This window comes from Eschrichtius robustus, chromosome 3, assembly GCF_028021215.1.
Source record: "Eschrichtius robustus isolate mEscRob2 chromosome 3, mEscRob2.pri, whole genome shotgun sequence".
In the NCBI taxonomy this organism is placed as follows: domain Eukaryota; kingdom Metazoa; phylum Chordata; class Mammalia; order Artiodactyla; family Eschrichtiidae; genus Eschrichtius; species Eschrichtius robustus.
This window is the reverse complement of record NC_090826.1, coordinates 108642510-108655420: the sequence shown is the minus strand read 5'-3', so window position 1 is coordinate 108655420 and position 12911 is coordinate 108642510. Positions and strand designations below refer to the sequence as shown.

The 12911-nt window shown below is 39.3% G+C and overlaps 1 protein-coding gene across 3 annotated transcripts in view; it reads right to left on the bottom strand.

The window, feature by feature from the left end:
• Positions 1-1172: 1172 nt before the first annotated feature.
• The window catches only part of VPS45 (vacuolar protein sorting 45 homolog), a 74127-nt gene continuing 62388 nt past the window's right edge, over positions 1173-12911 (bottom strand). For all 3 annotated transcript variants that reach the window (XM_068540688.1, XM_068540690.1, XM_068540689.1), the window contains one exon: positions 1173-1806. In XM_068540688.1, coding sequence (XP_068396789.1) covers positions 1719-1806 — 88 coding nt within the window. In that variant the 3' untranslated portion in view covers positions 1173-1718. The remainder of the gene's footprint in view (positions 1807-12911) is intronic.

Sequence of the window (12911 nt, the reverse complement as noted above, 5' to 3'; positions counted from 1 at the left end):
AAAAAAAAACAACCAAAACAGAACTTATTAGGTCTTAGCTCTTAGCTGTAATATAGACAAAAGGCTTAGGGCTTCGCATGAGTGTAAGGCGAAGAAACAGTGGTCGAGAGCTGAGGGGAATGGGGAAAGGGGGGATGGATCAGATGACCCTTCAGCTCTTCCCTCTACTTCTTGAACTGCTGATTAATGTAGTGGGAGGATGACAGGATCCAACCATTTTGTGTAGTGATTTTGTATCCCCAACTTGGAGACAGCAATCAATCTTATTTACTATTATTAGTCAAATTTCCTTGGGTGGTTTACTATGTACCAAAGTTCTAAGTGTTTTAAATGTATTCTCTCATTTCATTTAGTCCTTATGCTCCTATGAGGAGGTACTTTATTACTCTCTTTTTATAGATGAGGAACCTGAGCCACAAAGAGACTTAGTAACATTCCCAAAGCCACATAACTTGACACAGACTTGAGCCTAGGCTATCTGATGCTAGAGAATGTTAATCAACATAAAAGGTTTAAAAAATTTATTACAGAGCACCAAGGAGGGACTGTGATATGATTTGAGCACACCATAATTTCCTGGTATTAATGACATTATCACCTTCCACTGCTTTCAAGAGAAGTGAAATTGACACCAGATTTTAAAAAAATAAACAAACAAATCAATAAATAAATTTATTTATTTATTTATGGCTGCATTAGGTCTTTGTTGCTGCACGCGAGCTTTCTCCAGTTGCGGCGATCGGGGGTGACTCTTCGTTGCAGTGTGTGGGCTTCTCATTGCAGTGGCTTCTCTTGTTGCGGAGCACGGGCTCTAGGTGCGTGGGCTTCAGTAGTTGTGGCACGTGGGCTCAGTAGTTGTGGCTCGCGGGCTCTAGAGCGCAGGCTCAGTAGTTGTGGCGCACGGGCTTAGTTGCTCCGCAGCATGTGGGATCTTCCCAGACCAGGGATTGAACCCGAGTCCCCTGCATTGGCAGGTGGATTCTTAACCACTGTGCCACTAGGGAAGTCCCATTGACACCAGAATTTATTATTTGCCTTGACATACTTTAAATATCCTTTGGGTAGAGGCAATGCCTTTTCTAAGTTTGGTGTAAAGCCAGCTCATGGCTCATCACATAAATTCCCATAAATAGTTATTAACCCCAAAGAAACAAAAACAAATCACTTGTGTCTTTTCACAAAATGCATTTTTATTGTAGTCATACATGGTTTCTCAGTTCCACAGAAAATTGCAATTTAGGGACAATTTTTGGATGGTTCTTACAGAAATATGATGGGTTCTCAGAAATGAGTTGTTCAGGAATGTGGTTAATGAAAAATAAAAGGGGTCAAGAGAAGAGTCTATAGTATGTGCATCTAATTTTTACTTTTTAAAACTCCTTTAAGCTCTGATAACCCTTTTCTCAAGTAAGATCCCAACAAAATTCGCCAGAAACTGAAGTGATTGTGCTATCAAATACAAGGAATACATTTATTTATTTGATAAAGAAAACATGAGAAAAGTGGGTTGGAATGGGCTCAGACTTATTCTCAACTCACCACTGGAGTCTTGGTGTCTGTGCCAACAGTTCAGGAATCAGCAGGCTACCTGGAGATGGGTTATAACAAGAAGCACAAAACCCAAGGCTCTTCTCCAACACCCTTCTGGTCAGTGGACAAAGCCTGCAGCGAGGCAAGAGGGGAAGTTGCGCCATTCTTCTCACCTCTCCATCACCATTTCATCTTCTGCTTGCTAACCTTGATGTAACTTGGGAGCTCTCCTTGCTTCGGCTGTGCAGTCCAGAAGCCAGAACTTCCTCTAGGAAACTGACCAGTAGACTTGAGGTTACTCAAGGGAAAAAAAAAAGCATCTCCAAAACAGAATGTCTTGCTCATGACATTTAACTAGATGAAAGGATATCATGAATAGAACGGAAGAAGCACTGGTCTGATATTTGGGTGCAGAATAGAAGCATCAGTTGAGCACTAAAACATCCAGACTAGAAGGAGAGCCCCTTTGTGCGCTTCCCCAGGGTTCTCACTGTGTCTTTTAGCGTTAAACTTGTAAGATCTGTTAAGACTAATATTTCAAGTTTGAAATTTCTAGTCAGGAACCCAGAATTTTTAAGGGCAAGGCTACTATTGTACATCAACTCAGAACCATGTTATATCAGCACCTCGTATCTAAACTCTTGAAACTGCCTCAGAACTTGTATTGTGCCTCTAGCTTTTCTTTATCCAGTCTACTCTCCAAAGTGGCACCAATTTTCTAAGATACAGATTATATCCTGTTGCATACTTTCCCCTCTTCTGCTTTAAAACCTTTCTTTTGCTTACAGAATAACATACAGATTAAAATTCAAGGCCCTTCATAATGTGGTCTCATAATACTACTTGTATTTCTTTTGTTCTGAGAACTGGTTTAAGCTGTGTGTGTATACATATAAACGTAGTATATGTAAATATGCTATTATCCTCATTTAAAAAATGAAGAAACCAAGCTATACAGAAGTTAAGTGACTTGCCAAGGTCACAACAGCTAGTTAGTGTCTTAGCTGGGATTCAAACCCAGCTCTAGAATCCGTGCCCTTCAGTACCACACAATACTCTCACTTGTCTGGTTCTATCTCCCGCCAACCATGCAGCCTATGTGCCTTCCATGCCCAACCATTCACTGTTCCCTAAACATGTCTTGAGCTTTCATACCTTTATGCTTTTGCTCTTATTATGTCCTATGCCTGAAATGATAGACTACCCCTTCTTTGTCTGATGAAATCCCTTTTATCCTTTAAGGCTGAGGATTAAAAGCCACCTTTTCTGTGAAGCCTTCCCAAACTCTCCTCCATGCTGAACTAATCACCCCCATCATTATTATCACTTTGTCCTAGTGCTATTTTAGCACCATATTATTATTAATTAGGTACTCTGTACATTATTGATGCCAAAATAGACTCTGAGTTACTTAGGGTGGGACTAACACTTATTCATCTTGGATCTCCAGGGTTTACCACAGAGGCTGACACCTAGTAGGTACCCAATAAAGGTATACGGAATAAATGAAGTAATTAAAATAGCTACCCATTGGCAAGAAAGTCTTCTCTATAACACAGGAGTTTGGGGGGCATTACTTATAAGTATGCTGGACTCGTTCTCAGGATACAGGTCTATAGCAGATTGAGGGTTGGAGAAATGACCAGGTACCTTATTATTACCACAGCTGTGCAGTCTTAGACCTGGAAGATCCTAGGCTTAGAAAATTTAAATTCCAAACTCCTTTGCAAAAGAAGAAAATGGTGAAGTAGAGGGAAAGGAGTAGAAGCTAAATTCATCTATTCCTCTACTGAACACCTCTGTTATACTGGCACCTCTGTCTAGCCTGGCTCTTTGGCCAGTTGGACAGGAGACACTTTGAGGTCAGAAAACAAGTGTCAGGAAATGAGGCAGCATTGCCTTTTTTTTTTGAAAGATAACACAAGAAGTTATTGATTAGGGACTTTTAGTAAGAATGAAACAAACATGCTGGGAAACCCTATAGGAATTTATGAGGTGATCTTTGCTTCACATGAGACTCCTACATGTGCAAAGGAAAGGAGTAACTTTCCTGAAATTATACTTAAAGATCCTCCTCTGTGTATCAACAAGACCCACATTCTCTTTTTTTTTTTTAAATTTTAGGTGTTTTAGGTATCTTTTTTTAAAAAATTAGTTTAAGTTATTTATTTATTATTTTTGGCTGCGTTGGGTATTTGTTGCTGCACACAGGCTTTCTCTAGTTGCGGCAAGCAGGGCTACTCTTTGTTGCAGTGCGTGGGCTTCTCACTGGGGTGGCTTCCTTGTTGCGGAGCACGGGCTCTAGGCACACGGGCTTCAGTAGTTGTGGCTGACGGGCTCTAGGGCGCAGGCTCAGTAGTTGTGGCGCACGGGCTTAGCTGCTCCGTAGCATGTGGGATCTTCCCGGACTAGGGCTCAAACACGTATCCCCTGCATTGGCAGGCGGATTCTTAACCACGGCGCCACCAGGGAAGCCCAAGACCCCACATTCTTGACTGCAAAGAGAAAACACTATTTATATTTGCCAGGCCTAATTTTGTTCCCAGGGCCATTGTGGCTTTTTAAAAAGTATCTGTCTGGGGACTCTGATGAGTCATTGCAGAATGCTTTAAAAATTATAGGTGATGAACATATTGGTATCTGTACCCCAAACTTTAGACTATGTTTAAAAACAACAAAAAAGAATGATTTTTCTTTTCTAGATTTGTTTTAAATCAGTCTTACTTAAAAAGCAAACTCAAAAATCCCCTTCCCCTGTGGTACTATAATCCCATTCAATTCAGCTCAGTTCAATTAAATTTAACAAGTATTTACTGAGCATCCATTATGCGGTAGGCACTGAACTAGGTGTACATATGAACACTTGTTATGACTCCTAACTTTAAGGGGCTCTCAGAGAGATACACAATCACAATGCAACATGAGAGATGGTATAAACAGTGATGGTACCAGGAGCTAATCTAGTGGATTAGCGCTATTGCTTGCCTTGGTTTGTGCTGTCATCAAGGGTGCTTTCCCAGCTCTATGCAGAGAAGGAAGGTGGGCAGAAAAAATCCCTGATTTTAAAAAGTCAACCTCAAAAAGTCTTGCATCACACATTGAAAAACAAGTTTCTTCACTTTTAAGTCTTTGGTAAGGGACTAGACACTAACATTTATAGGATTTTAAATTTTAATTACTAAAATAATTGAGCTGAACAACTGTGTTCCTAAACAAAGCTACATCTTATAACAAAACTCTATCTATCTATCTTATCTATTTCCTCTTTTTTTTTTTACTATACTCCACAGATAGAAATTACATGTGAGTTTCTTATTATAACAAAGACATTGGAGGAATTTAGAATCAAATCTGAAGAGTGGTATGATGAAAAAAATGAATGGACATTCTGGGGAGCAGGAAAATAGAAAAAGACTTACAGGAAAATAATGAGAAAATAACCCAAGATATTTGCCTTAATGGAGTAAAAACCTTCTAATTATAGCCAAATACTTAGCTGGAACATAGGAATTAGTGAGAGAGAAGGATAAGATGGAACTTTTATTTTTCTTTTTAAGACTTATTATTATTTATTTATTTTATTTTTGCCGCGTCGGGTCTTAGTTGCGGCACACGGGATCTTTCATTGCGGCGCATGGGCTTCTCTCTAGTTGTGGCGTGCGGGTTTTCTCTTCTCTAGTTGTGGCCCACCGGCTCCAGAGCATGCAGGCTCTAGCTGGGGCGTGCGAGCTCAGTAGTTGTGGTGCGTGGGCTTAGTTGCCCCACAGCATGTGGGATCTTAGTTCCCCGACCAGGGATGGAACCCATGTCCCCTGCATTGTAAGGCAGATTCTTTACTACTGGACCACCAGGGAAGTCCCAAGATGGAACTTTTTTTTTTTTTAAACATTTTATTGGAGTATAATTGCTTTACAATGTTGTGTTAGTTTCTGCTGTATAATAAAGTGAATCAGCTGTATGTATACATATATCCCCATATCCCCTCCCTCTTGCATCTCCCTCCCACCCTCCCTATCCCATCCCTCTAGGTGGTCACAAAGCACCGAGCTGATCCCCCTGTGCTATGCGGCTGCTTCCCACTAGCTATCTATTTTACATTTGGTAGTGTATATATGTCAGTGTTACTGTCTCACTTCATCCCAGCTTACCCTTCCCCCTCCCCGTGTCCTCAAGTCCATTCTTTATGTCTGTGTCTTTATTCCTGTCCTGCCCCTAGGTTCATCAGAACTTATCCTTTTTTTTTTTTTAGATTCCATATATATGTGTTAGCATACGGTATTTGTTGTTCTCTTTCTGACTGACTTCACTTTGTAGGACAGACTCTAGGTCCACCCACCTCACTACAAATAACTCAATTTTGTTTCTTTTTATGGCTGAGTAATATTCCATTGTATATATGTGCCACATCTTCTTTATCCATTCACCAAGATGGAACTTTTAATACATCAAAATACTGATTACAGTTGTCAGAGCTACCGCTGTGTTTTATACCTCTTTGCTTTTTGCACATACTACTCCCTCTGTCTAGAAAGCTGTCCCACCCCTCTCGCATTTTATCTAGTGGAACGATGCATCTTTTAAAACCCAACTCGCTCTCACAATATTCCTCTAGGAATTTATTTGTTTACATGTCTATTTTCCATGTAAGCCTATGAGTTTTTTGAGGGCGCAAGTAATACATGAATACATTCTTTTTGTAAAAGTTTTAAATAGTATACATAAAGCTCAAGTCTTCCTTGACTCTTCTTCTCCCCATTAGTCTTTCTAGAGATAACAATTTGATCAACAGACATTTATTAAGCACCTATGTGCCAGGCACTGTTCCAGAAGCTGTGAATATAGCAGTAAGTGAAGTAAAAAAATTCTGCTCTCATGGAATTTATATTCCACTGGGGGAGGAGGGAAGATAAGCAAAATTGATAAGTAAAATATAATAGTAATAATAATGGTGAAAACATATCACTTACTATATGCGAGGTACTATTCTAATGAGATAGAAACTATCCTACTTTACAAAGAAATTGAGGCACAGGAATCAAGTCTTATATCTTGAAAGTGACCAGGTTGGGATGCAAACCCAGACAATCTCGTTCTCTTATTCAAGAGAACTCTCTCTAGTATGTTAGATGAAGAAAATGCTATGGAGAAAAATAAAGCAGGTTTGAAGGAGACTTGGAGGTGATAGTGGTGGTGTGAGATTTTAAATCTAGTGGTCAAGGAAGACCTCACTGAGAAACTGACATTTGAGCCAAGACTTGAATAAGGCAATGGAAGGCATATCTGGGAGAGGAGCGAGTGCAAGGGGTCCAAGGCCTGGTACGTTCAGGGAACAGAAAGGAGGCTGGTGTGGCTGGAGTGAAGTCGGGTAGTAAGAGATGAGATTAGAGAGATTAAGGGAAGGGGATGGAGGGGAGTGTGAAGATGAGATCATGTAAGGCCTGGTAAGGATTGTAAGGATTTTGATTTTTACTTTAAGTAAGATGGGAAACATCTGGAGGGTTTTGTGCAGAGATGTGACATGCCCTGAATTACATATTTTCTCAGGATCGCTCTACTGCTGTATTGAGAACAGACTATAGGGGTTAAGGGTAAGGCAGCTGTAATGATCCCGATGGGAAGTGATGGTGGCATGAACCAGGGTGGTAGTGGTGAGGGGGCCTCAGATTCTGGACACACTTTGAAGGGAAGGATCACAAGATTTACTGGTAAATCAGGATGTAGGTGAGAGAAAGAGGGGAGTCACGAAGACAACAAGGTTTTTGGCCTAAGAAACTAGAAGAATGGATAAGTCTGAGGGGTATTATATTTAAGAAGAAATATCAGAAGCTTGGTTTGATCATTGTTAAATATGGATGTTTATTAGACATTCAAGTAGAAGTGTCAAATAGTTGGATATATAAATCTGGAGTCTGGGGGAGAAGCTCAGACTAAAAATAGAGGTTCTCAATGGGGAAGGGTGTGATTTTATGCCCAGAGGATATTTGGCAATGTCTGGAAACATTTTTGGTTGCCATAACTGCTGGAGTGCTACTGGCATCTGGTGTGTAGAGGCCAGGGATGTTGCTGACCATACTATAATGCACAGGACAGTTCCCCACAACAAAGAATTATCTGTCCTCAAATACTAACAGTGCTGAAGTTGAAAAACTCTAGACTAGAGATGTAAATCTGGGAGTCATTAGAGGATAAAATTTAAAGCCATGAGACTAGATGGGAGTGTGGTGTAGACAAGAAGAGAGGTAGTCCAAGGACAGAGTTCCAGGGATTCCAAAAACAGGAGAAATGAACAAAAGAGACAGAGAAGGAATGGCAAGTGAGGTAGGAGGACTAAGAGAGTACAGTTTCGGGAAGCTAAGTGACAAAAGTCTTTCAAAGTGAAGGAACTGATCAACTGTGTCAAATGCTGCTGGTATGTCAAGTAAAATGAGTACTAAAAGTTGACTCTGACTTTAGCCATGTGGAGATCCCTGGAACCTCAACAGAAGCAATTTTGGGGATTGATGGGCATGAAAGCCTGAATGGAGTGGCTTAAGAGAAGAGGTAAGGTTTAAAAGAAGATGGAGGTTTAAGAGAACATATAAGGAGAGGAATCAGAGGCAGTGAGTAAAAACAAGTCTTGAAGAATTTTGCTATAAAAGAGAACAGAGAAATAGTACAGAACGTGGAAAGAGATAGGAGGTTAATAGAAGGTTCTTAAAGATGGGGAAAAAACCTAGCATGTTTCTACGCTTCTGTGAATGATCCAATAGGGTGGGAAAAACCCATTCAGGATTGAGAGAGGAGCAGGTTTGGAGTGATGCCCTGGGGTAGGTGAGGGGATGGAATCTGGCGCCCCAGTAGGAGGGCTGGGCTTAGCCAGAAGCATTCTCCACTGTGATGTGAAGGCAGAGGATAGCAGCGGTAGTGGGAGCCGTGGAAGTTCTCTTCTAATGACTTCTCTTACCAGTTAATGTACACCTCAAGTAATAGCTTCTTAATGTGTGTATCCTTAGTATAAAGTAGATGTTGAATTAAGTATCTGCTGAAGGAATACATGAATCAGATTCATATTTTTTAAAGAAGTTAAGACCTCAGCTTAAATGTCACCTATCGTGCTACACTTTTCCTAAATATTCAACAGCAATTTTGTCAGGAGTAAGCAAAAAAGGCTGGCATTCAACATTTATGTCGGAAAATATTAGGAATCTCACACACACAGATCATCTTGCTCCTCACTGGATGTATATACTTTACCCAGAAAGAACTCATTATTTCTCAAATGGGCGGCACCTTTCCCCACCACCTCCTGTCCTCAATTATGCTGTTTTCTCAGTCCTGAATGCTCTTTCTTCCTATGGAAATCCAACTTACTCTTTAAGGTCTAGCACAAATGCTATCTCCACTGTGAAGCATTTCCTGATTACTCTGCCAGAATTAATTATATCTATTTTGGATGCATTTTATTTAACTTACATAAACACTTCTCAAATTTCTGTTCCTAAGAACCCGTAACAACAGAAGACAATGAATTTATTAGTCCTGAGGGTACAGTCCAAATTGGTTTACCAGCTTACATCTTTCTTTGAGGTCTGGTATTTTGTTTTAAAAATACATAACAATTTTGTTACTTTTCATAAAAGGACCTTTTAAATTTCAACATAAACATATTTTTGATAAGGAATTTACCAGTTAAATTATTTAATTCTATCTCTGAACATCCCCTCCCCCCAGCAATTCTAAGAAAACAGACACTCCAAAAGATGTGTCATGTTTATTTTGTGCCTTTGTGTGTCCCTGGTACTAATCATATCCTAATTTGAGAAATACAGATTTGTTTAAGTCCCCCATCTGGACATAAGATCATCAAAGATAGGGACATCTTATTTTCTTTGTATTTTAGGCCCTGCTTTGGAAGTGTACTTTATATAAAGCAGCTACTTAATAAGTATCTTCCCTCTTGCTCCCAAACAGTATAATCATAACATTCTGTCAATATCCTTGGCTCACATTTTTTTTTCTTGCTGCTCTTTGACTGAAGCAATAGTAATAGCAATAGTAAATAAAACAAAACAAAACAAAAAACCAACAACTCAAATATCTATGGACAGCTGAATGGAGAAGCAAGCTGTGGTATGTTCACACAGTGGAATGGTACACAGCACCGACAAAGGAATGAACAAGGTTACATGGAACAATACAGATGAATCTTAGAAGCATGTTGAGTGACAAAGTATGACATAATTTTTTTATTAAGCTCAAAACTAAGTAAAACTAAACAACACATTGTTTAGAATTAGTGATAAAAATACGACTCTCCCCATCAAAGCAAGGGAATTAAACACAAAATTTAGGATAGTGCTTACTTGTTGTAGGGAGATAAAGGATGTAATTTCAGCAGATCACACAGATAGATCCATGTTATTGGCAATTTTCTAGTCCTTAGGTGAAGGATCCAAGGGTATTCATTATATTATTATATTTTCTAACTTATATTTACACATACTCTTTAATAAAAACATATTAAGATAGAATTAAGAAAAAAAGCTTCTATATCTATAGGGTTTCTATACTCTGAAGTTTCTCACAATCTTTAGCATGCTAATGTGAATATCTCTCCTTTCCAGGAGGATACAGTGATTTTTCCAAACTTAGCTGGCTAAGAATCTTTTTAAATGGAGTATCTATCAATATCTCCCCAAACAAATTTTCTATAGAACAGACCTTGGGAAACACTGAATTAAGATATAAGATATTTCCTTGATTATAACCAATTCCATTGAGGTTACTTTACCCCATGATACTTTCTTACAAACAGTGTAACTGCCTATTAAAAAATGTAGCTACTCCTTCCCAGTTCCCACCTTAGTACTGGACACCTGATTTATGAAAAAACAAAAAGCAAAGCAAAGCAAAACAAATAAATAGGAGCCCTTGGTCCTACTTCCTCTCCCCCTGTGAAGAAACAGGACAGAAAAGCAACCAATGGGATTCTGCATGTATCCAGCACCGTGCATGTGTCATTCACTGGAGTGTCATGGGAGGAGAAAGGATTATCCTCATGGTCCACAGGGCAAAAGATGGACTCCTCAAAGACTGAACCGCCTGTCATGTCAGTTACATAAAGATATGAAAGGAGGTTATCATCTGAGAATGAAGAGAGCTACAGATGTACTTTCTCACCACTGGGAACATTCAAGACCACGTCAATTTGTCAGAGCAACCACAACTAGAGGAGTAGAATGGTGACCGCCATACCAAAACAAACAAACAAACAAACAACCCCCCCAAACCCAACAAGAAACAAAGCTCCAAATAACCTATCTGTAGCAAACATGATTGTTGAAGACTGTGCAAGTCTATTAATTATAGAGGTACTGAGTCTGGAGGCTTCAAAGGGGAAATTTGTGTGAGCACAAATGGAAATCAAGCTACTAAAGCTTTTTCTCCAAAGACCACAAAAGTCACCTGGAAATTGGACTACCGTCAGAGTAAATTTTACCACTGCCCCAGTATATTCCTACCTGGCATAATAATATAATTCTGCTCCTGAATTACGTTAAAGTAGCTTTCAAAACAAGTGATTTGGAAGTATGGGTGACAATAGAGGTGGTGACAATGAGTATCCAAAGTCTTTTTTACTTTATTTCCCCCAAAGGTAACAGTAATAACAACAGCAGCAGCAAGCAACACATATTAAGTGCTTACCCTGCACCAGATTCTCCTCTAATATTTTATATATATCACCCAATCATCATAACAATGATATAAGGAGCTATTATTACCTCCATTTTACAGTTGAGAAAACTGAGGTCCAAAAAAGTTAAATAATTTGCCTAAGTTCATACAAGTGGACATATGACAAAACTAGGATTTAAAAAAGGTAGTCAGTCTGTCACTAGAGCCCTTGCTCTTAATTGCTGTGCTACACTGCCTCTTAGAGCAAAGAGTACAATAAGGTGATTTATAAATAACAGGTCTCATTCAAGCCCAGAAATTCTAAAGATAATCCTAGTGAAAGAACTTATGTCCTAAAGGATGCATCATTCAATTGGGGAAGGTAATACAGTTTTGCAGGACTGTGTAGAGGATAATCAACTACATACTTTACTACTTAATAATCCCAAGGGACATCAAATTGACCTTTAAAAATTTGTAGAACATCTTAATAGTTTTCTCATCATTAAAAAACATTAAAATGTAGATAACCTAGGAAATAAAGAGTAAACGAGTCACTCGTGTGTCACTACACATAATTAGCATTTCTGACCTTTTCCCTTCATTTAAAGTTTTTTGTCTAACCCTGAAGTTTTTTGTCTAACCCAACAAATCCTGAAACAAATATGCAAACACTGGATAGGGTCTTACATACTACACAAAAAGGCACATCCTACAAAATTGTAAAAGATAATATCATTTTCCTAAACTGCAACCTTCTGGCTGCAAGAGACAGAAACCCATTCAAACTAGCTTAAGCAAAAGAAAAAAAGTGTACTCAACGACATGGGGGTGGGGGTCTATCACTGAACCAGTGTAAGATCAGTGCCTCATAAGAGGCTGGAATCTGGAACTGGAGGCTGCTTTGAAACCAGACAGTACATACCTCTCTGACTCTGTCTCTATTTCTGACTTTTTCATTTATTGGTCTCTTCTTTTAGCTTCGCATTATTTATCTGCTTTTTTCTTCTTTCTTCTGAGTTGAAGTAAAATGTTTTTTAACTAATTTTCTCCATACAAATTGATGATTTTTTTCTTTTCTTTAATCTATTTTTAAAAAATTATTAGTTTTATTTGTTTATCTTTTGGCTGCGTTGGGTCTTCGTTGTTGTTGCGCGCGGGGCTTTCTCTAGTCGCGGTGAGCGGGGGCCACTCTTCGTTGCAGTGCACAGGCTTCTCATTGTGGTGGCTTCTCTCATTGCAGAGCACGGGCTGTAGGTGCGTGGGCTTCCGTAGTTGTGGCTCACAGGCTCTAGAGCACAGGCTCAGTGGTTGTGGCGCTCAGGCTTAGTTGCTCCGTGGCATGTGGGATCTTCCTGGACCAGGGCTCAAACCCGTGTCCCCTGCATTGGCAGGCAGATTCTTAACCGCTGCACCACCAGGGAAGTCCCAAATTGATGATTTTTAAAATTTGTTTATTTTTAAGAATCAGGAGCAGTTAACTTCAGGGTTGGAAGGGCATGGTGTGAAGCTATAAACGTAAAATTTTTCTGGCTGGCAAATTAGTATTTAAGCATCTTAAAAATGTTAATATTCTCTGATGCAGTAATTTCATCTCCACATTGCTAGTAGCGCATTGAATCTAGGACCACAAAAATCTGAACCTGAATTCTAGCTTTGCACCTCCTTGCTATATGACCTAATGCAAACTACTTAATTGTCTTCTCTTAATGTTCCGGTTTCTTCAC